Consider the following 24,266-nt stretch of genomic DNA (forward strand, 5'->3'; position numbering starts at 1 on the left):
TGGTAGCCTTTGCGGCAGTGCACAAAACAGCCACAGTACCTGCTAAGGGTTGGTCACCTGGCTAGAGAAGAGAGATGAAAATAGAAGCAGCAGATTTAATCTGAGAATCTCTAAGTCTCATAAAGGAGGATCCTGTTGAAAGAGCTTGCCTCCAGGGATATGAGATCTGCAGGTAGAATGGGTGAACACTCTTTACCAATAAGCATTCAGATAATTTTAAGGCTTGACTGATTTTACAGAGTACTGTGCAATAAATCCTACTTGCTCAAGTCAACAGGTCTAGGGAATTATTTTTCCCCCTCACTTATTACAGAAAAAGAAAAGTGACTGAGGTGTTGTCTCTGTATCTAGCAGTCCAGGTAGTTTTCAGTCATCATGACATAATACCATGGCATCATATCTTTGTTAGTGCCTCCTCTATCTTATACAAAAGAGGCCAGTTAAATATATGGAACTGGAACAGCACTGACCCTTAGCCACACCCATGGGCACAAAACTTGTCAGGTGTGTTTTCTTAAACAAAGCGTTGCTGTGTGGTTGTAGCAACCACACTATTTGTAAGAGAGAAGCTTATCTTAGATTGACAATTTAATTGATGATTGAACTTCCCATTGGGATCTGATGAGAGGTAGCATGAACTCAATTTTTAAAATAAAACCCCTCACATCTGTAACTCCATGGTTAGATTATTTTTGTAGGGGAAGGCTGTAGAGAATACATCCCTTTTTTACTGTCTATAATATTGTACACAGTTGTTCTTGCATTTTAGAATCACGTTTTCTTGGCAATCTTTCATCCCTATGCTTAAGTACTAATGTACCTGTTATTCAGAGTTTCATCTGAAGGAGCAGGTTCCATAGCATGGGGAAAGCTTCTGTTCCTGAAGATATGAGAAGCACATAAACACAGCAGAGCATTACTTCACTTAGCCAAGATGTGCTTGCATACATTGCAGAGCAGTGCATGTGGCCTTGACATGAACAAATGGGCTTCCTATATTCCCCAACAGTTATCCTTCACTTACCAGCTGACTGCACCCTCAGAAACAAATACAGAAACCTTTCTTCTGCAGCAAAGGTGTTTTAAGGGTCAGCTATTGCAGCACTTATTATTTTTAATTGCCAGTTTTGATTTCTAAAATTGTAGATTGCTAGAGAAGGAGTGTCACATTTATCAATTTTCCTTGATTATTTTTTGGTGAACTGAAAATAAACCAAGAACTATGTTTTGCCTGCATCAAAAGAGTAATCTTGGAGTACTTTCAATGGTATAACTTTGCTAGTTAGAGTAGTACACTCTCTAGACAAACTGAGTTATCAATTGCTGAGTTTCCATAAAGGATGTATCTAACCTGCTCTCTGGACAAAGGAGAGAGCTATTTTACTGCTTTCACAATCTTTTCACACTGGCTAAGGAAACGTCCAAATGTGATACTGACAGAAAAAAGAGGACTTGCAGTGTAATAGTTGTTTTCTTCCCCTCTGCAAAATGGAGAACATTTCAGTTCCCTTTAGCTTGGTGCTTCTATCTGTGAATGCATAGTGCATATTAGACCCTGCCAGACTGTCAGCTTTGGTAATGGCAGAAGTGTGAAAAAAAAAAACAAATGCTCCTGCAGGTTAGTGTGAAAGGAAGAGGAAAATATATTTGTATCCTGTGAAATACAAGATGCCAGACAACATATGCTCAGTAATTCTTGCAGGCAATATTATCTGTAAATGCCATCTTCTCTTTCTGAAGAGTAACAGTTACGTTCCTACATGAGGTCTTAGCCATAATTGTTGTCTCCTGCTGTATAACAGCAATTTTAGCAGCTGTTGCACAGTGTTTCCCTACTGACTCTATTTTCCATGTGTGTATGTATGTACGTACCAGTCACTTATCTCACAAATGGTGAATTTAGTTTTGAATAAGGCTTTTCTCAGGTATGTGTTCATATTCTCCAAGATGCCAGAGACAGCACCTGGGACAACATCAGTTTAAAGTCTTCTGTGGCAAGGATTAGTCAAAAATTGGAAAATGTTTAATCCAAATGGGGGAAATTGAGTTTGCAATACCTCAGAACAGCTTTAAAAATCCTCTTCAGACCCTCCCCAAAATCCCCAGAATTCTCCACAAAATCCCCCCAAGCCCCCTCGCATTCTGAGGCAATTAAGGGGGGTGGGGTCTGGTGATACCCCTCCCCTTCTTTGAGGTGGCCCCGCCCTCTTTCCCATTTCCCCGCCCCTCCCCCAATTCTGAGCCCCTCCCTCCAATTTCAGGCCCCTCCCCCTCCCTGTCCCCTCAATGTCCATGCTGTCCCCTCCATGCTGTCCCCGTCCCCTCGGTGTCCCCGCTGTCCCCTCAGTGTCCCCACCATGTCACCCCTGTCCCCACAGGGTCCCAACCACGTGCTGTCGGAGCAGCGCTTGGAGCAGCGGCACCTGCTCAGCACCATTGGCTTGGCCACGCTGCTGGACAGCGACCTGCTCAAGATCAACCAGCTCAAGGTGGGACCTCGGGTCACCCCTGGTGTCACCCCTGGTGTCACCCCTGGTGTCACCATGTCCCTGTGTCCCATCCCCACCCCGGTGACACATCCCCCTGTCCCCGTGTCCCCTGTGTTGTCTCCACCCTTGGTAACACATCCCTGTGTCCCCATGTCCTGGTGTCCCATCTCCACCCTGGTGACACATCCCCATGTCCCCTCCTTGTGCTGTCTCCACGTGTTGTCCTCACCCCTGGTGACCTGTCCCCTTGTCCCCGTGTGCTGTCCTCACCCTGGTGACACATCCCTGTGTACCCGTGTCCCATCCCCATCCTGGTGACCTGTCCCCATGTGCTGTCCCCCTGTCCCCACCCCAGTCCCCCAGTCACCTGTCCCCATGTCCCATCCTCATCCTGGTGACACATCCCTGTGTCCCCATGTCCCCCTGTCCCGGTGTCCCCACCCTAGTGACATGTCCCCATGTCCCATCCTCACCCTGGTGACACATCCGTGTCCCCATGTCCCATCCCCACCCCAGTGACCTGTCCCCCTGTCCCCATGTCCCACCCTGGTGACACATTCCTGTGTCCCCATGTCCCCTGTCTCCATGTCCCGGTGTCCCCACCCCAGTGACCTGTCCCCATGTCCCACCCTGGTGACACATCCGTGTCCCTGCAGTTCCGGAAGAAGCGGCTCTGCTTCGGCCGCAGCCGCATCCACGAGTGGGGCCTGTTCGCCATGGAGCCGATCGCGGCCGATGAGATGGTGATCGAGTAGGTGGGGCAGAACATCCGGCAGGTACGTGTCACCCAGTGTCCCCTTGGTGTCCCCAGAGCCCCCCAGTGTCCCCTCAATGTCCCCATGGTGTCCCCAGGTGGTGGCGGGCATGCGTGAGAAGCGCTACGCCCAGGAGGGCATCGGCAGCAGTTACCTGTTCCGCGACAGGTAACTGTCCATGACAGTTTTTGTAGGGGAAGGCTGTAGAGAATACATACCATTTTACTGTCTATAATATTGTACACAGTTGTTCTTGCATTTTAGAATCGCCTTTTCTTGGCAATCTTTCATCCCTATGCTTAAGTCCTAACGTACCTGTTATTTATATTTTGAAAGACTTTACTGCTAAGAAGCAGCAATAGTGCAAATTTTGGTATGATGAGTTTCATCTGAAGGAGCAGGTTCCATAGCTGTTCCATGACACCATCATCGACGCCACCAAGTGCGGCAACCTGGTGCGCTTCATCAACCACTGCTGCACGGTGAGCAAACCAGGGCTAAACCGGGCTTAAACTGGACTAAACCAGGGCTAAACGAGGCTAAACCAGGGCTAAACGAGGCTCGAGGCTAACCCAAAGCTAAACCAGGTTCAATGGTGTTAGTTATCATTCATCAACCACTGCTGCATGGTGAGGGTACCCGGAGGGGTTTTAGGGCATTGGGGCATTTCTCAGAGCACCTGGAGGGGTTTTTAGGAGCATTGAGGGTACTTGGAAGGTTTTTATGGCTATTAAGGGTACCTGGAGGGGTTTTCAGGGCTATGGAGTGTATCTGGAGGGGTTTTAGGGCATTGTGGCATTTCTCAGGGTACCTGGAGGGGTTTTTAGGTCTGGATCATTTCTCAGGGTACCTGGAGGGGTTTTTTAGGTCTGGATCATTTCTCAGGGTACCTGGAGGGGTTTTTTAGGTCTGGATCATTTCTCAGGGTACCTGAAGGGGTTTTTTAGGTCTGGATCATTTCTGTGGGTACCTGGAGGGGTTTTAGGGCATTGGGGCATTTCTCAGGGTACCTGGAGGGTTGTTTTAGGACCAGGCCGTTTCTGGGGCTCTGTATTGCAGGGGGAGTACAGGGTGAGCTCTCTCCTCCTTGCTGTGAGACCTGGGCTGGCAGGGATGACACAGTGACCTCGGCCAGCCAATGCTGCCTGTGCCATCACCTGGCACTGACGTGTTTCATGAAAATCCTTTCGCTGGGATTTTTCTCCTGAGAAGCCTCAGAACAGAAATGGGACCAATAACAATCTGCTGGCTGTGGAGTGTGGGCTGGAGATGGTTAGCAACAGGGGCATCTTGGATTGGGCTCCTGTGCATTGTTTCTACTTGATGACCAGTCATGGTCCAGTCATGTTGGGGCTCTGAGCAGTCCCAGGTTTTTATTATTCATTCCTTTCCAGCTTTCTGATGTCTCCTTGCTCTTTTAGTATCGTTCTAATAACCCATTTTCTTTTAATATAATAGAGATCATAAAATAATAAATCAGCCTTCTGATAGGTGGAGTCAAGATTCTCATCTCTTCCCTCGTTCTGGAGACCCTCAAACACCACCACAATCACTGGCTTGGGCTGTTCTGGGCAGCACCAAATAAAAGAAAGAATTTTAAAAAAAGAAAAATTAAAAATAAAAAAAAAAAGAAAAAATTCACAAAATAAATTTCATTGTTTAAATTTTTTTCAATTATTTGTAATTAAACCCGTAAAGTGCTGCGAAATGCCGTAAAGTGCCGTAAAAGTTCCATAAAAAGAAGTGCCGTAAAGCACGACTGTCGTAGTTATGGCCGTAAAGCGTGACTGTCCTAAAACGGCCGTAAAGCGCGACTGTCGTAAAAGGTGCTGTAAAAGCGCAACTGTCGTAATTACGGCCGTAAAGAGCGACTGTCGTAAATATGGCCGTAAAATGGCAGTACCCTGCTGCCCCGCCCCCTACCCTTTGCGGCCTCGCCCTCAGTCCCCTCCTACCGCTCCCACCCATGCTGTTGGTTGCCGCTGCACCGCCCCCCGCGGTGCCGCCCCCCTTTACCTCTTCACTCCTTGGACACAATGCATTTAATTTCTTTTTTCTTGAATATACTCTTCAAATTTTCAGCTGCATTTTTTTATTCTTTTCCAAACGCTTTTCTCTCACTTGGGAAACACCTTTCCTGAGGTGAAACCCTCCTTTAATGCAACACTGCACCAAATATTACAATGCCTTTGTGTATCCTTGCTTTCTCACCTGGCAGAGATTCTCTGCAATGCCCTTGACTCAGAGCGCTGTTGATGTAACCCTCCAGAATTCCCATTATCAGGCAGGTGTGTCTCTCTCCTGAATTACTGCTGGTGTGGCACTATCAGGTTCTTTGGCAGCACAGATTTGATCGAGTCAGGCATCAGCACAGGACAACTTTGGTGTAGGATTAGGCAGCACAGGAGCCAGAACCTGGCATGCTGTGCTGTGGCACATTGCCTCCAGCTGCCTCTCTGCGCAGTGCCCCTGGGATGTCTGCCTGGGTAGCTACTGAAGGACCTGACATTTCACTGAGTGACCTCTTACAGCTGATGGACACTGCAGCAATGCATCTTTGTGTTCAAAACCTTGAATTGGAAGCATTACCTTTGTAAGGACAAACTATGCAGGAAGCTTCCTTTAAGATCACAGGCGCATTGCTTAGGACCCTCTGTGAAAACTCATCAATTAATATAATTTTTTTTGATCACGGACTACAGTGAGAGGAGGAAGATAGTGAATGTTCCCAGATGCATTTCAGTTTCTCCCAGCTCTACATTTACTATTTCTTAGCATGTTATTCTTTTTATTGTTATGTTTATATTATTATTATTATTTCCCCATCATTTGCTTTTCCCCTCTGTGCAAACACAGGAAGGGAGGTGTAGGTCCAACTGTTTGGTTGACATGTACTCTAAGAGCAAATTTGTCCTTTGGTACTTAACCAGTCAACTCTCTCAATGGGGAAATGAACTAGAACTCCAAGAAACAGAATTATAGAAAAAAAAAAATAAAAGAGCATCACTGCTATTTTCCGAGTGGGTAGGATAGGAGGACCTTAGCTAGCGAATGCAATTCCTCACAGACCTGGCACATGAGTTATCTCCTCTGTTCGAGTTTTGGAGCTGTTCAGACTCGAGCAGTTCCTCAGACCCTCCTTCCCTTCGGCCTCTGACTGCGAGGGGCTCTCGGCCGAAAGAAAGCGTTCACTGCACTTGAACGGGACTTATTCGAGCCATGGTCTCATTTTATTTCCTTTTTCCTCCTTGATCTCCTTTACTGTTGTTTTTTTCTTTAAAAGAAAAAATTGTTACTGAGAACTTGTATATGTCTTTCATCTTCAATCAGTTGATCACACCTTAGTGATTTCTACCTCACGCACTCATCTTCGCTGCGTTCCGGGGCAACTCCCGCATTTTAGCACAACGAGCGCCCTCCCGTTGTCCACGGCGGCGCGGGCAGGCGCACCACACGGGCCTTTGCTTTGTTCCGGCCCCTGCAAGGGCCCCGCTGGGCGTTTGGCAGCGGCAGGCGCCGGCCGAGCCCCGTCCCGTCCCGGGGCCCGCAGGCTCCTTCCCCGGCCCGCCCGGCATGCCCCGCTCGGCGGAAGCCGGAAGCGCGGCGGCGGAAGCGGCGCTCAGCTGGCGGGGGGTGTCGCAGGTGAAGCTGGGAAGCGCGGAGCCATCTTGGTGCCCGCGCCGGGCAGGGACGGGACCCGCCGGGGCCGCGAACCGCCGGGGCCGCGCCGGGCTCGGGGGCGTCCAGCAGGGCCCGCCGGCCATGGCCTCATAGAGACACCGCGGGGCCACCGCGACCGGAGCGGCGACGGGCTGCCCCCACCCTGCCCGCCGGGACCAGCGGCGGGCGCTCCCCGCCGGCCGCCGCCCGCGCCCCCGTGAGGCCGGAGCCGCCGCCTGCCCGCCCGCGCCGCTGCCGGTGCCGGCGCCCGTGACGAGCAGCCGGGAGGTCGCGCCGCCCCTCCGCGGGCGCTCCGGCCCCAGCGGGCTGTTTTTAAGCCCCCGGAGCGGGAGGGAAGTTGTTCCCCCGCAGCCCCCGCCGGTGCCCCTGCCCTCCCTCCCCCGGTTCCTGCGCCGGGAGTGAGACAAGCACAAGCTCAGGGAGACCCGGCCCTGCGCACGGACACCGGCGGCCCCCCCACCCCGCGGGAGCCCCGGAGGCGGAAGCCGGCCCCTTCCCTCGTCCTGCAGCTCCGGGAGCCTTCGGACCCTCCGTGTGCCCGGCACGCACCTGTCCCGCCTGGAGGCAGCTCTCATGGACTGACCAGCCCCCTCCGCCTCAAGTACATTCTGTGGACATAAGCATTTTTTAACTTTTTAAAGAACTTTTTTGTTTCCCCCCCATGGAATTTTTACCAGCTGTCTCTTAGTTATTTCCTGCTTCTCTCATCTCAGCCAGCGCTGACTTTGTTTTTTCCTGGTACTGTAGTATGGGGATCAAATCAAAACCGAGATTTTAAGTGTTGCAAGAGCCCTCAAGTCCATTCACCTGTTAAAAGTGAGCAGTGCTGTTCCTGTCTTTCTTCTTTTTCCCCACGTCGCCTGTCGGATGTGATGGAACTCATGTTCGCAGAGTGGGAGGACGGGGAGAGGTTTTCATTTGAAGACTCCGATCGCTTTGAGGAAGACTCTCTTTGTTCCTTCATCTCTGAGGCGGAGAGCCTTTGCCAGAACTGGAGAGGATGGAGGAAGCAATCGGCTGGACCCAATTCCCCCACGGTCAAAATGAAAGGTGAGGTCACCCGGTTTAATTGGGATACTCTTTGGATTCGTGGAAGTTGTGGGGCATCGGGGGGTGGTAGGTGAAGAGATCTGCAGAAGGAAATTCAGAGTGGTAGAGAGAGCTCCTGTGTATAATTCATTGTCGGGATAATTTTTGTGCAAAGATTGAAACTGTGAGTTCACCGGGGTTCTTAAGGCAATGCTGTCTTTTAGGTGAGTTGTCACTGCGTGCACTCGTAGTATTGTGATGCTGCTCTTCTGAGTAGACTCTGTGGGATTGCCCTTGGAAATCTGAAAGCTGTTTTCTATAAACAAGCTGCAGACTTGGCTGGGAGTAACTGCATAGGTTCCCACAGGCTTTGATTGAAGTCCACTAAGGTTTCATAGAGGTTTTTGTTACTTCCATCAAGCTACTCATGTAAAGCCATGTAAGCCATCATTGTACAGAGCAGTCCATTTTCCTTGTCTGATTCTTGGCATTTCCTCTTTTCTAGTAAATTAGCTCTTTCTTTTGCAATAGTGGAGCAGGAGGGCCTTACCACTGCCACAAAGAAGTCGGCAAACAGCAGTGTGCCTGCTTCAAGAGTTGTCTTATTTCCTTTCTGCTGATAGTAATTTATGTTTAATTGCAGACAGCAAAATAGGCAACATTAGCAAATGAATTTTATTTTTAATTAGCATATAGCTCTTAGCTCTTTGCTTTTTTTTTTTTTTCTTTTTAAAAAAACTTGATTTCTCTATTATTCTACTGCATCATGACCCTGGAATTCAGGTGATTTTTGCACTGAGCCAGACACACAGTTAACTGAAATTATACAAACTTTTTTTACTTTTCTTTTTATCTCCCGTTTCTTCAGGCCAGTGTCAGTACTTTTCCTGATCTTTAACCATCACCTGCCTCATTGATATCTCCCTATCTGGAACTGTAAAACTTTATTCTCTTCTGAATATTGCCCTTACATGAACAGGAAATATAATTTATATTGAATTGAATTGGAATCTGGCCATGTTGTGCTATGGACAAATGTTCAGTTTTTGCTGGTTTAGTACCATAAAGTACACTTTGCATTAACCATAGGCTTTCCAGAGCAGATTAAGTTTTAAATTCTACTGCTGTAAAGAAGGGGAACTGTGTTGGCATTTGTAAAATCTGTGAGTCCTGAGATGCAGAAGCAAGCATTGTGCATGGGGCAAAGCATATACATATATATTTATTTCATGTTTTGCATTAAGTCTTGTTGAACGTGTTATCTTGCTAGAAAGGAGCTGAATTTTTAAAAACATACTGGTGTGGAAATAAAGACATCTTTAGTTTGGCATATTGGTTTGCATGGCTCTGCAAGTCAGACTAGTGTTTGCAAAGGTGATTTTTTTTTTTCAACTTCTAGATGCTTTTAGCCAACTTTTCTCCACTGGTTCAGTGTATGAATGAGTGCTCTTCTGGGTCTTGACCTAGTTCCTTGAGCTGTCTTGACCGAATTAAATCAAGCAGCAGTTGCTCTCTCTGCTGACACCCACTTGTTGCATTAAAAGATACTTTAGTAGATGGTGCATGTTTGCAATCTTCAGGCTCTTTTCTGACATGTAAGACACAATAGCTAGCATTGCTGTGATAATTGTAATTATTTACGTGATATTGAGATGTTGCTTTTCTGCAGACTTGCATAGGCAAAGCTTTTATTGCTTGTACTTGGTTCATATATTTCAGATCCATATATTTCAGCAATATATGTATTGCCTCCTTTATTAGACACCTAATGCCTTTGTATGAGAATCTTATTTTAACAGGAGGGACATTTTGAGAGGATACTGTTGCCTCCTTTAAGGCCCTTACTGGCAATTGCCAGGCTCTGGTCAGAGTTATTTTTAGAAGAACGTGAATGTGGATTTGTGGCCTAAATAATTATTTATTCACGCTGTGAAGTCACATATGATACTACCATTGTGGAACACTTGCAGGTGCTTTACTGTACACAGTTGTGTTGCCAGAAAGTCTGGTCTGACGTGAGATCTGTCATTGTCTGGAATTTCCTTGGATATCAGAACTCCTGTACCAGTTTTGTAGTTTTTAATACCTCTTCTTGACTCTGTTTTTGAGTCAGAAAACACAGAACTTGCTGGGTCCTGAGGTTGTTGCTTGTAGTGAGTCATTTCAAATGTGATAATTCAAAATTGAGCTGTGTGTTTTAATTTCCACAGTTTGCCATTTTACTGTTGCCTATGAAAACAAAAAGTGAGGTTAGACACTAGGTTAGTCTACAGAACTATATTCTGTTACTCTTTTCCTCCAATTTGGAGCTTAGCCTGTATTTTGGTGTGGAATTAGTCAGACAAGTTATGTAATAGAAAGGATTTCTAGCTTTTTCAATTGTTTTCAGTTTGTCCTTCTAAGTGTCTAGTTCTTCTTTAATTGGTTCAAAGAGAATCCCCCTAAGACTGATGGAGGAGCTGTTGGCTGTCTCTTAAACAAACTAACTACCTGCACAGAGGTAGTTATGGCTTTCTTACTTTTTGCAAGTTTTTATTTTCTTCTTGGGTATCTTTAATATTACTGTCATGCTTATTGGAAATTTCCTAATAAGGCTTGGGTTGCAAATATACACAGTATTCACTACAGAGGGTTGCCAAAAAGGTGAGTTATTCACTTTTCTGTGAATCACCCCATTGGTTTGCTAGAAGATGATGGAAGGGGGAGAGAAATGCTTGAGTTTCTCTAATATGACCCTTGGAGCTGATTTCTTTATAAAATCAGGTATCTTGAGTAGTTATATCAGAAAAATAGAATTGTAATTGGTTGATTTTTCTTACATTTAATTTCTGCTATGGTAAAGTCCTCTTGCACTCTTCCTATACTGCACTCTTGAAAGGAATTTTCTCCTTATGTGTAGAATTGCCAGTGTGGAGAAGGAATGCATTGTGTCCACTTCATGAATGCCCTTAGATTTCAAAACTACTCTTAATCTCCACTGATTCACCTGCACTGAAATCCTGGAGGAAACCTGTCAGTTTTGGGAGTACTGGGAGTCCTGTGATGATTTGGAATGTTTTTTTTTACAAATGCCTTGTTCTCTTGTTTGCCTTGATTGCTTGCTTTACCCCTTGTGTTTTTAGTTTTGAGTGGTGTAATGCTTCTGACTGATATTTGGCCAGTCATTTCCTGTATACATCATTGATTGCACACACAGACAGAGCATTCTGCTCTGAAGTTGAGGTGAATGGATGTTTGAAGGTACAGCGTCCTTGCAGTGTGTTCAGAACTATCTGGTTCTTCTCTTGTGGAGATACAAACTATCTGCAACTCCAACTCTTTTCCTTAGATATCAAATTACATTCCACCAATTTGTTACCCTCTACTAACAAATGTACCCACCTGCCTTTTCTGCCCTTTTCTGGACAAGTCTGTTCTTTCCCAGGAGCCATTATGATCCTCTCATGCCTTTCTCACTTTAAAGCAGTTGTATTTTTCATTGGTAATTGAAGTAAGTGTAGTCTTTCTGCAAATGTTTAAACATCTAATGTTATCTTCACATAAATATTTTTGTGATAGAATTTGTAAGAATAAGAGTTCAAGTACACTCATTATCTCTTCAAACCCACTGTGCCTTTGTTTCTTCCTGAAAGCTTCAAAGCTCTTTCCCACCCTTAGTCCTTTGTTTCACGGTTTCTGAAGCATAAATATTTACCAAACATTTAGGAAGCTGGCATTAATACTTTAGGATTGTTAAATAGTGTCTTCACAGTATATTTACTCATTTTATATTTATTCATTCATGGTGGATTTGGTTGGAAGTGTGCTGAAGAGTTGTGTTGAATCTGTATTCAGTAGGCAGCTAGTGAGAAAACTTGACTTTTTTCCTTTCCTTTCCTTTACTGTAAATTTGAATTATTGTGTGCTGTATTGCAGAACCCCCTCAGACTTGATTAAGAAATTATGCAGATAGTGCTCTCTTGGAAAATATTCTCATTATCCAGCTGCAGACAGTTTTTGTTCTTTCAAACTGTTAGGAGCACCCACATTGTGAAGTTTTGGGCACAGTGCCTCAAAACTACAAGCTGTATAGAGAAAATCATTGGCAGGGATTATACAGAGCTTGAGGTGAAGGTATGATCAGTTCAGAGAGCAGAGTCTGAGCAGTGCCTGTGCTGGTAAAATAACAGTGACTGATTTTCATTATTTATATAGGAAAAGAATAAATGGTATAGAGAGCACTCTTTCTTCCTGAGGATTGCTAAGAAATCTAGAAGTCAACCTCTGTTTTGCAGTCTTTTAAACAAACGCACAAAGCCTCTCTTCTCTCCCTGCCCCAGCAGTACCTCTGAGGGAAGAGAAATCGACGTTGGTGATTTGAACAGTCCCTTACGCCAGTTACAAGCCAGGAGCAAAGAGCATCTCCTCTTTCATTTTCTGTGTTCTAGGTAATATACAGTACTTTGTTCCAGAGGAAAAAAAGGAATGTACAGTTTCAAAAGATCTTTACATACTTTAATGAACTCTGGAGTAAATGTTTGTCTATTTAGAATATCAATAATTGATTTGGAAGCTTTTGTTTGTTTGTTTTTGTATAAGAAACTTAACAAGGAGTCAAAACCTGTTTATTCTTTGGTTCCTAAAGTTGAATAATGTCTTTAAAATTTCATTGCTCCTTTTAGACCTACAGCTTTTTGTATTACCTATTTAAGTGTAAGAGTGTAAAGCAGTTATAAGACTAATATAAAATAGTGTCATGGCTGGAAGTTATTTTTTTCAACTTTATTTTAATGCACTTTATGTGTATTAAGCACTTTTCTCCCTCTTCCTGGTTTGTAACAGCCTTCTGAACCCTCCAGAAGTAAAAGTCAAAGCACATAGGTGTCAACTAGCTAAAATATTACATTTAGAATTTTATTTTTTAAACATTGAATGGCAGTGTTGCATAATGTACAAAATACTTGAAATACTGATTCTAATTTCAAAATGACATATGACACATTTTTAAATGGCCTCCTCTGAAGCTGTGTAGTCTTGAGCAGTTAAGTGTAAGATTAGCAATCAGAAGTTTCTCATTCTTCTCATAGTTTGTGTGTTCTTTGATGCATCTTTTCTTCTTTATTTCTGGCAAGGCTGTGGGTAGTTGTGTAGCATTTTTAACAGAAAAGACTGGAAGTGATGTCTTTGACCACATTTCCCCATGTGCTTTAAACATTATGGGCAAGGCTTGTGGAAACTTTGCTGTTTTGATTATTTTTAGTTCATCTATATTTGCTTCCATACAGCTGGAAATGTACTGTCTTTGAAAAGAGTGAAACAAAGGAGCTCTGTCAGGTTGCTATATACCTATTAATTAAAATCTTCTGGAATTATGTGTTTTGAGAAAAGTGGTGCTTTGAAAAGTACTCAGTTTTAATAAAATATTTCTTCTACAATGAGTCATTATTTGTGTTTCTAGATTGCTGGAAGAAAAAAAAATAAAAATGAAGGCGTCAGTATTTACCAGTATCAATTAGGCAAAAGCTGAACATATGTAAACTGGGAAAAGCTTGAGTTGATTTTTTGTATTTACCTTAATCTCTGCTGGTGTGAGAAAAAAATTGGAAATTAAAACATTGTCTTTCCATAGAAGGAGGAAACCTGAAAAGATTGCAGGAGTGTCTTTGAACAAAATCTTAACATTCTTATTCAGCTGCTGGAAGCAGGGGGACCTGAGTATTTCTTGGTGTCTCAGTGACTGTTTAGCCTTTCTTTTGTCTTCTAGGCTGATCTTGTGACTGTGAGACATACAGTAAGGCTTTCACACTTCTTTCTCTTGTGGGATAAAAATTGGCTTGTGAGAGAAAGGGAAAGGATAAATTGATAAGATGGAGGGAGGAAGAAAAATATCTGTCCTCAGAAGAAATCCTGTCCTTTAGTGGGAGAAAAGCTGGATGCTGGAGGGGAGAAATGTAGTTGACAGAAGGAAGAAGAGGGACCTTGGAGACGAAATACAGTACAAAAAAAGAAGTCCACATTTTTTTTACAAAAATATAACTAGGTAGCATGATAAAAGAAATATTACCCAGAATTTATCTGCCAGCAGTTAGTCTTTACAGGGAGGCATCCAGGGGTACTTTTTTCTCCCAAGTTAAGACATTTATGTGGTGGCTTATTGCAGCAGTGGGCAGGTGAACACCTGGGCCACTGAGTCTGGCTTCTTCCTCTGTTCAGAGAGATGAAAAATTTTAGCAGATGGTCATTGTTCTTTGCTACCCAGAAATACTGGTAAACATGAATAATTCATTGATGGAGACCTGAACATGAAAACACCAATCTTTTAAAATTCAATTAGCCTTGCTTGTACCCCAAACCTCCCCACAGATAAACTAGTGGAAAAAGTTAAGTGTGGCTTTTCTATTCATTAGACTTGAGATCTCTAAAGATGCTGCTTTGAGCATGTCTCCCCAGTCAAAAGGAAAGAAAAAGTGACTTAAAATAAAAGTACCAAGATACCATCTAGACTCTTTCTTAGAGCCATTCATTAAAATAATGCCTGTGTGCATTAGGGCCATTCTTGATGGCATCTTGTCAGTGTGTGTGACAAAATGAGGTTCTTGGTTGAGTACAGAAAAGTTTCTGAACCTGTGAATATTGGGTATTGTATTGCCTTATGGAATCTGTCCATGTCTTGTTTCAGGTTTACTGTTCTCTGCATATGCTCCCATTTACCTTCATGTATCACCAGTTGTGATTCTTGAGACTGATTCTTCTTGTGACTGATTTTTATTTTCTTTTTAATATCCCTGTACTGGAATTCTTAGGTGGTAAAATCACATCTGTCTCATCCTTTGGATAGTGCACCAACATGAAGTCTTGTTAATCCATGCTCAAGGCTAATTGAATAGCCTAATAATGGCTTGAATGCCCAAGTTCCATGTTTTTAGGAAATGATTGCTAATGTAAAAGTACCTGGTCAGGGTTTGACATTGAAGCTTCATGGTAGTGTGTAATGAATAGGTGTACAAATGAAATTACCATTTTTCTGAGAAGCTAATACATTTGTGAAGCCTATAGGGCATCTTTTAGCAATTCTCCTGAGCTCTTTACAGTTCCTATTGCATATTGCTTGTAGTTTCATTTCTTACCTCATATTTAGGTCAGTGAATGCTGAGATGGGAGGAAGAAAGAAATGTAACTGGTAAATTTGTTTACCAGAGGTCTGGGTGAAAATACTTGTAACTTGGGCTTCTTATGCATGTCTTGCAGAGAAGGTTGTATTTGTCCTAAAATCTCTCCAAGTTTCATTGACTGCTTGCATTTACAGCAGTAGTGCATGGGGACATTTTCAGAAGATGACTGACTTTGCTTCAGTCTTGTGATGTTGGGAAGATCTTGGGAGGTATTATTCATTTGCCTTGCCAAATTCATGCACTGGACTGCAGTCAGTCAGTGCCTCACAGTTTTCAGGGGTGCTTTAGGTATTATTTTTGTGCACTGAAAATATGGGACATGCTTGTAACTAACCCTTCCTCTGCACACATTCTGTAGATGCCTTCCTGCTTCATATGTGCCTTTGTACCCAGTTTTGTTTGGCCCATTTTGTTCTCCCTGCAGGTGATGGGAGGAAATGGAAGGGAGTTTATTTCTTGTTAGAAGAGAGTCTCTCCAGCTCTTGGTTATTAACATATGATCACATGAATGCTTTACCTTGAGTGGGAGAAAATGCAGTTGCTAGGGGCTGAGAGCTCAAGGCAGGCTTGCTGGGTGCTGCCAGCTTTGGAAGCTCATGTCCAACAGGCTGGGACTGCTCTGCTGTGCCTTGGGCCTGGGGGGGACAGCCTGGAGCTGAAGGACATTGCTGACTGAGCTCTGTTACCTTGCATGAAGGTTAGATTTGGGGAGATTTTTATCAAACCAAAGGAAAAAAAAAGGAGTCAGGTAAGATTTTTTTCAAAAGAATTGAGATATCTAAGTTCTTGTATTTATGAAATAGATATTTAAACCTCTGTTGATTTCCAGTTGGTGATATTGAGAGTTGATGCCTTCTTCTAGTTCCTGACAGTTGTTTAAATTTTTTTTTACTCTAGAGGTGAGAATGCTTTTCCTTTATTCTTTTCAGATGATAACTTTCCTTTCAGCTCCCCAAAAATTGGCCTCCTGACATGCTGATACATTTAGTAAATGCACCTCTTCAGCATTTGCCAGTGCATTTGTCTGGAGGCCAAGTGATACTGTTCTGGCATTTATTTAGACACTTGAAAAAAGCTGGTTAGGAGTTAATTTTGCATGTTATACTTAAGGATGGTTACTAAGGATGGTGCTGTAGAGACCAGCACAAATAAATAGTGGAGGTTGCATGGTGTTTTGTGTGACTTCCTTTTGTGTCTGAAAACATATCAATACTTCTTGATAGAGATTGATTCTCAGCTGTGCTGAAGTCAGACTTTGATTTATATTTGTGTTCCATCATCTACAATCAGAAAAATATTTGGTCTGTGTTGGTCTTTGTAGCTTTTTTTTTGGTCATAGGCCCCTGGAGAAAATTTTGAATCCTGAGCTTTTGAAATACCTTGTGTGGGGCAGGAGTGGGAGTAAGTGGTAACACTGAGTCTTGCTTTCAGGAGGCAGGAGCTGTTTGCTGCCTGTGCTCTGAATGCACAATCCTGGTTGTACAGAATTCTTTCTGCATGGGGTGAGAGAGCAAGGAGTGACAGTGCAGGGGAAATGACTTGCCTGAAGCTAATCTGCCTCATCAGCTGTAGACTTATTTTGAATGCAAGCTGCCCAATTTGTCATGAAACCTTGGCCAGCACTGGCATGAATGCAGTGTTTTGTAGCACTGTCTGTCTTGCTTTACAAAAATCTGCTGTTTATTTTAGGATTTCTAGCAGCTGTCAGTTGCTTGCCCAGACTGCTCTTTTTATGAAATGAATAAATTTTTTTAGGGAAGGAAATGGAAAGGTTTGAAATAAGAATTTTCTTGTCTGAATTTTCTGAGGTGATTGTCAAGTTGGGAATGCTGCATTACCTGCCTAATACTGGTATCAGGGTTTTGGGATCTCAGTCATGTTAGAGTAGGTGAGAGTTGAAAAAAGGCCATAGAATATTCCAATCTCATGAACATAGCCTTGTGCAGATTTTCAGTTATTGCATAGGATTAGCAATAAAATTAGATGGAAAAAACACCTTTCTGATCTAGATTTGAGTTGTATGTTAAGAGGTCCTTACATTTTCTCAGAGCAGATGTTTTCTGTGGGTGCATTGTACACCTTTGCAACAAAATCTTGAAATATTAGTCAGAACATAGGTAAGTTGACTCTTAGGACTTCAAGGTAGTGTTGGAGAAATGTGCTGATGTTTCTGTTCTGAAGTCATGGAAATGAATAATGGATTTTTTCCCTTTCCCTCATCAAACATATTCTTTGTTACCAAATGTAACTTGTAGCTTTCTACATTTCCCTTGAACTATAGTTCTGAAGGTGTTAATAAAATGGTCTTCTTTGTAGAGATCTGGTTTCTAATATAGTAAGAATGTTGTAGTTATGATGCTTTAAGGACATAACGAAGAGAGCTTTTGTAAAAGAAGGGAAATCTGTTCTTCAGCCAGCTGACCTTCAGAGTGCAAAAAGTTTTCAGCCATGCACCTCTTTAAATTCTTAGTGTGTTAGAAATCTTAATGTTAGATTAAACAGACATCATGCATCTTCTTAGTTCTCTGGTAAGTTATTGCTTACCATTGTAAAACCTAACCAGCTTTCTTTTTTCTAGGGCTTTTTTTGACTCATGAAGTCAAGTGAAGGTGTTACCAGGAGTTGGCATGACCCTGGAATGCTTAAAGACATAACTTTAAAAGTAATGATCTAAAGATAAAATAGTTTTAAATCAGTCTAACATTAAAACAACAGGAATTGTGCTGGGTGTGGCATTCTTCCTCTGTTCATTCACCAGGTGCTCAGGTTCATTAGCAAAAGCTGTTTTGAGGTGCAGTCTCTCTGATCAGTGTTAACACTGTGGTAATGTCATTTCTCCACAGGTGAGCAAAGTTTAGTCAGTTGGTTTTCAGTTGTGGGGTTTTTTAACTCTGTATACATTCAGAGAGTGAATGTAGAAAACCATAGTGGAGTGGGTTTGTCAGAAATGTGCAGAAGGGAGCTGCAAGCCTTAGCAGATTTAGAACTACTGACGCTTGAAAAGATTCCCCACCCACACAGCCCTCTAAATCTGCAATCATTTGTGTTCTGCAAATCTGCAGGGCTTGTGTGCTAATAAAATACAAGTATTGTTTTTCTGATATTTTAATGTATATTAAGGCCTGCCTTATAGAAGGAAGTAATTATAGCTTCCTAAACTATCTTAATCTTGGAGGCAGAAGTCATGAGTCCAGGAGATGTATATGCTGTCAGCCAAGTAATATACTTCTCTCATTTTGAAGGGAAATCCAAATCCAGCAACCAAAGACAATTTGAGCCATTCAATATTTTGACTTACACATAGGAGCTGTTTGTGATGTAGTGTTAAGCAGTTTTCAAAAATTGAATTCAGATGAAATTTGACTCTGCTATGGCTTTTGCTGAAGGTAGCAGAGACTTTGTGGGTGAATTGGACACCCTCCTGTGATAAAACAGCCCTTTTTGCATTGGGTCAAAAAAACTGCCATTCTTAAAATGTTGTGGTGTCTGTAATGGCATTTGTGTAGTGCTGCAGTTTGTCAGTTAAGTGTGAAGTTTCCTACTCTGGATTGTAATCTGCCCATCTGGGATCTGTTTTTTTTTAATGGTTTGTGGCTATGAATCTCATCAGTGTTACCCATTAAATGCTAATGAAAAAATTATGTTGCTTATTCATCTTTTCAACTGTTTTATACATAAAAATGTCATTGTGTGGCTTAGGGCTGATGTAGGCCTCGCCCAAATTATTTTTGCTTTCAGCATGGTCTTACATCTCTGCATTTGCAACTCATTGACATAATTTTCAATGTCATTTTACTGCTGCAAAATGTTTATGTGATCAGACAGAGTTGCATAACTCTCGCTGAGGAAATAAGAGATATAAGAAGGTCTTGTAAACACAGATCCCATTAGGGTTTTAGTGCTTTTAGTAAGCTTATGGGGGTAGTAGCAATGGAGAAGGAGAAAGATAAAAGCAAATAAGAGGAGCAGATTTATCTGTAAATTTTAGAAAAGCCCGAATTTTTAGTTGAGAGTTCTGCACTATTTACAGGCAGTAAGAAGGCTAATATGCATATTTAATGAGTGAATTGCATAGACAGAAAAATAAAACCAAATAATCCTGCTAGTTTCTTGTTTGGTTTCTTTTTGTGAACAAATTAGTGTACCTGTGATTCAAAGTGTCTCTTGCTTTGTTCTCCAGAGTGTTTTGCTCATTTGTTGATCACTTAGTTCTCTCTATGAATATGTTTTTTGATTTTTAAAAAATGTGTGTATATAAATACTTTCATTCTTCCATGATGAGAATATCATCCTGCCATACAAGCCTCTTGGATAAAACCATATTTTTAGAGTTATTCCTGTGGCTAATTGCCTGAAATACTTGAGGGTTGCATTACAGTGTCCTGTCCTTGCTGCTTTTGCTGGATCATTTGATTAGGTGTGCTTGCTTGCCATGAGTATGTGGATATTTTAAAAGTACAGAAACATTAAGAGAAAACAAAACCAAGGGAGCCCTCAGGTCAGAATGTGGCCTCTAGTCTGTGTGCTGAGCAAGGTTGATTAACAGTAAATCAGCAGTAGGATGTGTAGCATCCTATCTCCATCACTTGATCCCTGTTCTTGTCTAACCCTCTTGATCTGTCACAGTGTGTGAAAAACTCACACAGATGAATTCCACCAAAGACTGTTGTTCTCCATTTGTTGTTGCAGCTGGCTTTGTGAGTGCTGAGGTGTTTTGCAGGGAATTTGTTTGGGGTGTGTATTATCTGAGAAACAAGTAGCTGAAACTTTATTATAGCTTGGTACAGCCAGTATTTTAGTGTCAAGAAGTTGCTTTTTTTTCTTAAGATTTATGCTGCACAAATAGTTGGGGAATGAGGAGCCTGTATCTTTGCATTAGCTTCCTTAACCTGTGAAAGAAAAGCTTCTACTTTTTAGCAATACTGTGGTTTGCTTGGTTTTTCTTACAAAGGAGCGTTGTGGGTTTTTTCCTTTTGTACAAAATGGCATGGAATTATTAATCTGAAGCAGGGGAATTGAAATCAGCTAATTGAAGACAGCTGGGAGTCAGTATTTGAATATTGCCTTGTGTCTTGTGGTTTTCAGATGCTTCATTCTGCTTGTAGTCAAGCTAGACTATGACTGGGTGCAGCTGCAGCTCCCTGTGTCCATTCAGCTGCCAGGTTCTGGTGCAGGAGGGTCTTGGTTCAGCTTCAGGGTCCTCACCCTTGGCTTGCCTGTTGGTTTTGTTCCCTTGTGTTGTGTTTGGGACAGGAAAGTGGTACCTCTTCTTGGTGCCTGCTCAGTCCTTGTGCCTGCTGGGCTGCTGTAAGAGCCCAGCATCTCCAGCTGAGCTGAAGCAGTCTGTGATGAGTGTGTTCTCTTTGAACACCACTGAGACCAGCTGTGGGGTTTGAAGAGATCATATGCAGCTGAGAGATTGATGATCTTTTGAAGAGAAATTAATCCCTAGTTCTAAATATCTGAATACTGGCCTGAAAGAGGCCATCTTGAGTCAGGTTTTCTTCATTGTCTACAGTGCTTCTTTGGGTGATCTACTCTCAGCATATGTGTAGCTGATCTGTCTTTTGCTGTATGGTATAGCTTCAGAGCTGCTCCAGCAGTTCATCTGTGAGCCTTTGCAATGGAAATTTCTCATGGTGTTCAATTTAGTTCCACTCTTCTATTCCAAATCCTCTCTCCCCTTACTTGAACCCATTTTGGTATGGGTGTTTAAAGGTAAGTAGTTCAGTTGTTTTCAGTGCTGGTTACTTCTATGTTTCCTCTCTTTCTTTCAAATTTTTAAGTTTATGTTGGTTATTTCAGTTGTGGTTTTATGTTAAGTATTTAGTTTTCTTCTGGAGCTAGGAGGTTGTGGTTCAGTACTTCCTGTGTTCCAAGTCTTACAGGCACAGAGTAGCTGAAAAATCTCTTTCACTTAGGTGGAGAACTTTTCCTCTATCTCTTTGAAAACACAGCGGTCCTGTTTGTGACTGGACCATGAACCTTAATTTAATTCACTAAGTCTGATTTACTCCCAGGATTGTAATCCTAAGACTGTTCAAGGATGCTCTTAATATTCCATCATCTCTATATATGATATACTAGTGCGTTGTAAATGGGCTGTGTTTTTTATTAACGTTGCCTGAAATTTGGGGAACCGTGTAGTAAGTATTCGCTACTCCTCTCACACGTCTGTGCTTGAAAGCCACAGAGCAGCAAGCAGACGTGTGAAGCAGAACTGTGTCTCGTGACCCTTACTGCTTATGTGGGCTGCAAGGATGTTGGTTCAACCCTTCTGATGTTCCCTTTTTGTTGACTTTGTAGGGCTGGAACTTAGCAAGGCAAAAAGTTAGTGTGATAGAAAGCCAGCAATGGTGATGTGTCTGTGACCCATTTGTCAGTCCTGCTCTTAATGAACACCTCTGAGTAGGGAACTAAAATTCATGTGCCTTTTGGATGGAGCTTTACATGAGAAATACCTTTAAAGCAAGAGAAAGTATCTTATTTTCAGACTTTTGCAAAATGCTTCTGGTACATACTATGTAGCTTATCTGCAGTTCAGAGATGGATTTTGTCTGTTCTTAATAGACATGTTGCTTTTTGTAAGATGTCGATTGTATGGTAAAATGGAAGAAGAAAAAGAAGTATAAATGGCCTAAATGCCTTGGATATAATTTATTTGCAATAAACAAGTACATCTTTAATTAAAAGGCTTGTGTTTCATTTTGCAATGTTCACCTTGGGAAACTGTTTTTAAAATACATTCACAGCATTCACCCTCAAGTATTACAGAGTTAAAGACAAAGGTGATGTTTTCTGATATTTCTTGCCAGGTCTGAGCCCTGAAGGACTGTATTTCTCTGGCATCTACTTCTTAAAGACATCAACTCAGAATAAATTTCTAGAAAGAAAAAAAAGAGCAAGAGAATAAACTAAAACCAACAGCAGAATTTTAGATGGAAATGTACAGAAAACAGTAAGAAAACAAATTTTTTTAAAGAGTTGGTTTATGTATGTTATGATTAAATGCAATGCTTCCTCTGCTTGCCTGTTTGAGAATTCTCAGCACATTTTGATTTTAAGTGGTATCAGAGAGACAGTGTATCACTGGCTTAAGCCAAGGGGCATTTTACTGACAGGCAGTTAAACTAAACAAGCAGAAATCCTGTATGTGCATTCTACAGCAACAGTTTTATGTTTCTACATGGGAAATCCTGTAAAAAGCAATGTGTTATTTACTATTTTTAAAATGAGATTTGTAAAACAGATTTTGTAACACCCTCCCCATACCTTCTTTACCAGTAAAGATTGAACTCTGCATATTTCCTCTTAATTTTACTGTTCTTCTCACTAGCTTTTGATATCACAGGTGATTCACTTATTTTTCTTCATCTTCTTGTTCTGTGTATAGTTACGTTACTCTTTGTTACATTTAGGAGTGAAGCCAGGGAGAAAGGTGAGGCAAAAGGTCAGATTGGGACCAGGGATTGCTGTAACATCAAAGCTGTAGACTCATCTCTTAAAAGAGAATGTAGCCTAAAATGCCATTTTTCTAAAGTTAGGGAAAGCAATGTGTCCTGTCTTTGTACTGTGTCTCATCTCTTGCTGTGAGTTTTGTTCTCTTGCATTGTATTCATTCACTTGTATGTATATTTTACTTTTAGAATGTGTATCAAATGAAAGTAACTCGATGGAAATAACCTGATAACAGATACATTCAGTGTTTAGCCCAGTTTTTTCTTTGTTGTGTTTTAATAGCTCTTCTGTATTCTCATGGTCCCTGTTCTGCTGATTATTCCAGCTGTTTCTTCTCTGTTTTTCGGTTACTGTGCTGAAGGAATACTGCTGCATCATTTTGAACTTGATCTGTTTCTTTGAGTAATTGTTGGCTGCACCTTATTACAGCCTACTCTCTAATAGGAAAGGTTAAGCAACTGCTACACATTCATCTCTGTGTGGTAAGTCCTGCTGACACAGAAGTTGTTCTGCTGGTGAAATTGCAGGTTTGTGTGCACAGCTTGTGTTGGCTGTTTTGGGGTCAGGTGTTTTGTTGTTGTTGTTGTTGTTCCAGCAGGAATAATTACATCTATGCAAGGTTTCAGCTTTTACAAAATGGCTATAAAAATCAAACCTGTAATTCATGCAAAACAGTAGCAAAAAGGGCTGGATAGTCCTCATGAAAGCTGCATGTTGTGTGATGGTAAATAATGAGGTGTGATTTATTCAGAATGGTTCAGATATGCTTGATCTTGCATTTTAGTTAGGAGATCAAGATTAGATGGCTTCTCAAAATCCCTTCCACACCTGGGTTTTCTTGGTCATTTAGCCTGTGAGAATTGTTTCAGATTGCTTATGCTTTACTTGTGACTCTACTCTTCCAAGATTTTAAATGTGATTTTTCTTCTGGTTGGGTCATGTCTTCTTCCAAGAGCAAATAGTGATGCCAATTTTGGCATCACATGCCAGTTTTGCTCCACAATTTAAAATTATCTTCTCCCTTGGATAGTTTTGTCTCAAGAATTTAATTTCACTGCTGTTTAATTTTTTTAATATTAAATTTGCAATCTTCCTTCCTATACTTATTTTTGCTTTATGAGCAGAAGCTGTGGTGCTTTCTCCTTTACTTTTCTAGCAGACTTCCTTTTTTCTTCTTTGCTAAAAATATTTATTATAGAACCTGAGAGTACCTTTTGTCTGTTTTATTGATAATACCTCTTGATACAAGTATGTATGAATCTACCTACAAGTAGGTATAAATCCACCAACCCAAGATTTGTGTATCCAGAAATAAACTTCTTGAATAGATCTCTCTTTGTTTGGGACTCAGATGAGAGTATTTGAAGTCTAGTTTTAGCACCAAAGTAGGACTGTCCAGCTGACTTTACAGGAGTAAAAAGGGAAAAGACCCTCTCAGACTGCTCTGAGCCATATTGCAGGTAGGGTTGTCTCACCTTGGCTACATGGGTGACTACAACCTTGAAACTTAGGGCAGTTTAATGTCTTCATTTTGGCATTTACACGTGTGCCAGGGTAGCTAGTGTGAATTCACACACCCTTGGAGTATGATTGACAAATTGTTTTCTACTTTTCAGTTAATTTCTACTATTTTTTCAATCTCTCTTTTTCCTTGTTGAAAATTCTGAACTTTAGAACTGTGCATGATCTTATAAGTAAGATGG

General features: G+C 41.9%; 1 protein-coding gene across 2 annotated transcripts in view; it reads left to right on the top strand.

The window, feature by feature from the left end:
- Window positions 1-7,305: 7,305 nt before the first annotated feature.
- The window catches only part of ZSWIM8 (zinc finger SWIM-type containing 8), a 53,779-nt gene continuing 36,818 nt past the window's right edge, over window positions 7,306-24,266 (top strand). The window contains exon 1 of one of the 2 annotated variants that reach the window (XM_063163780.1): window positions 7,306-7,975. In XM_063163780.1, coding sequence (XP_063019850.1) covers window positions 7,798-7,975 — 178 coding nt within the window. In that variant the 5' untranslated portion in view covers window positions 7,306-7,797. The remainder of the gene's footprint in view (window positions 7,976-24,266) is intronic. The other variant, XM_063163779.1, reaches the window with a different exon arrangement.

Source organism: Melospiza melodia, chromosome 9, assembly GCF_035770615.1.
Source record: "Melospiza melodia melodia isolate bMelMel2 chromosome 9, bMelMel2.pri, whole genome shotgun sequence".
Lineage (NCBI taxonomy): Eukaryota > Metazoa > Chordata > Aves > Passeriformes > Passerellidae > Melospiza > Melospiza melodia.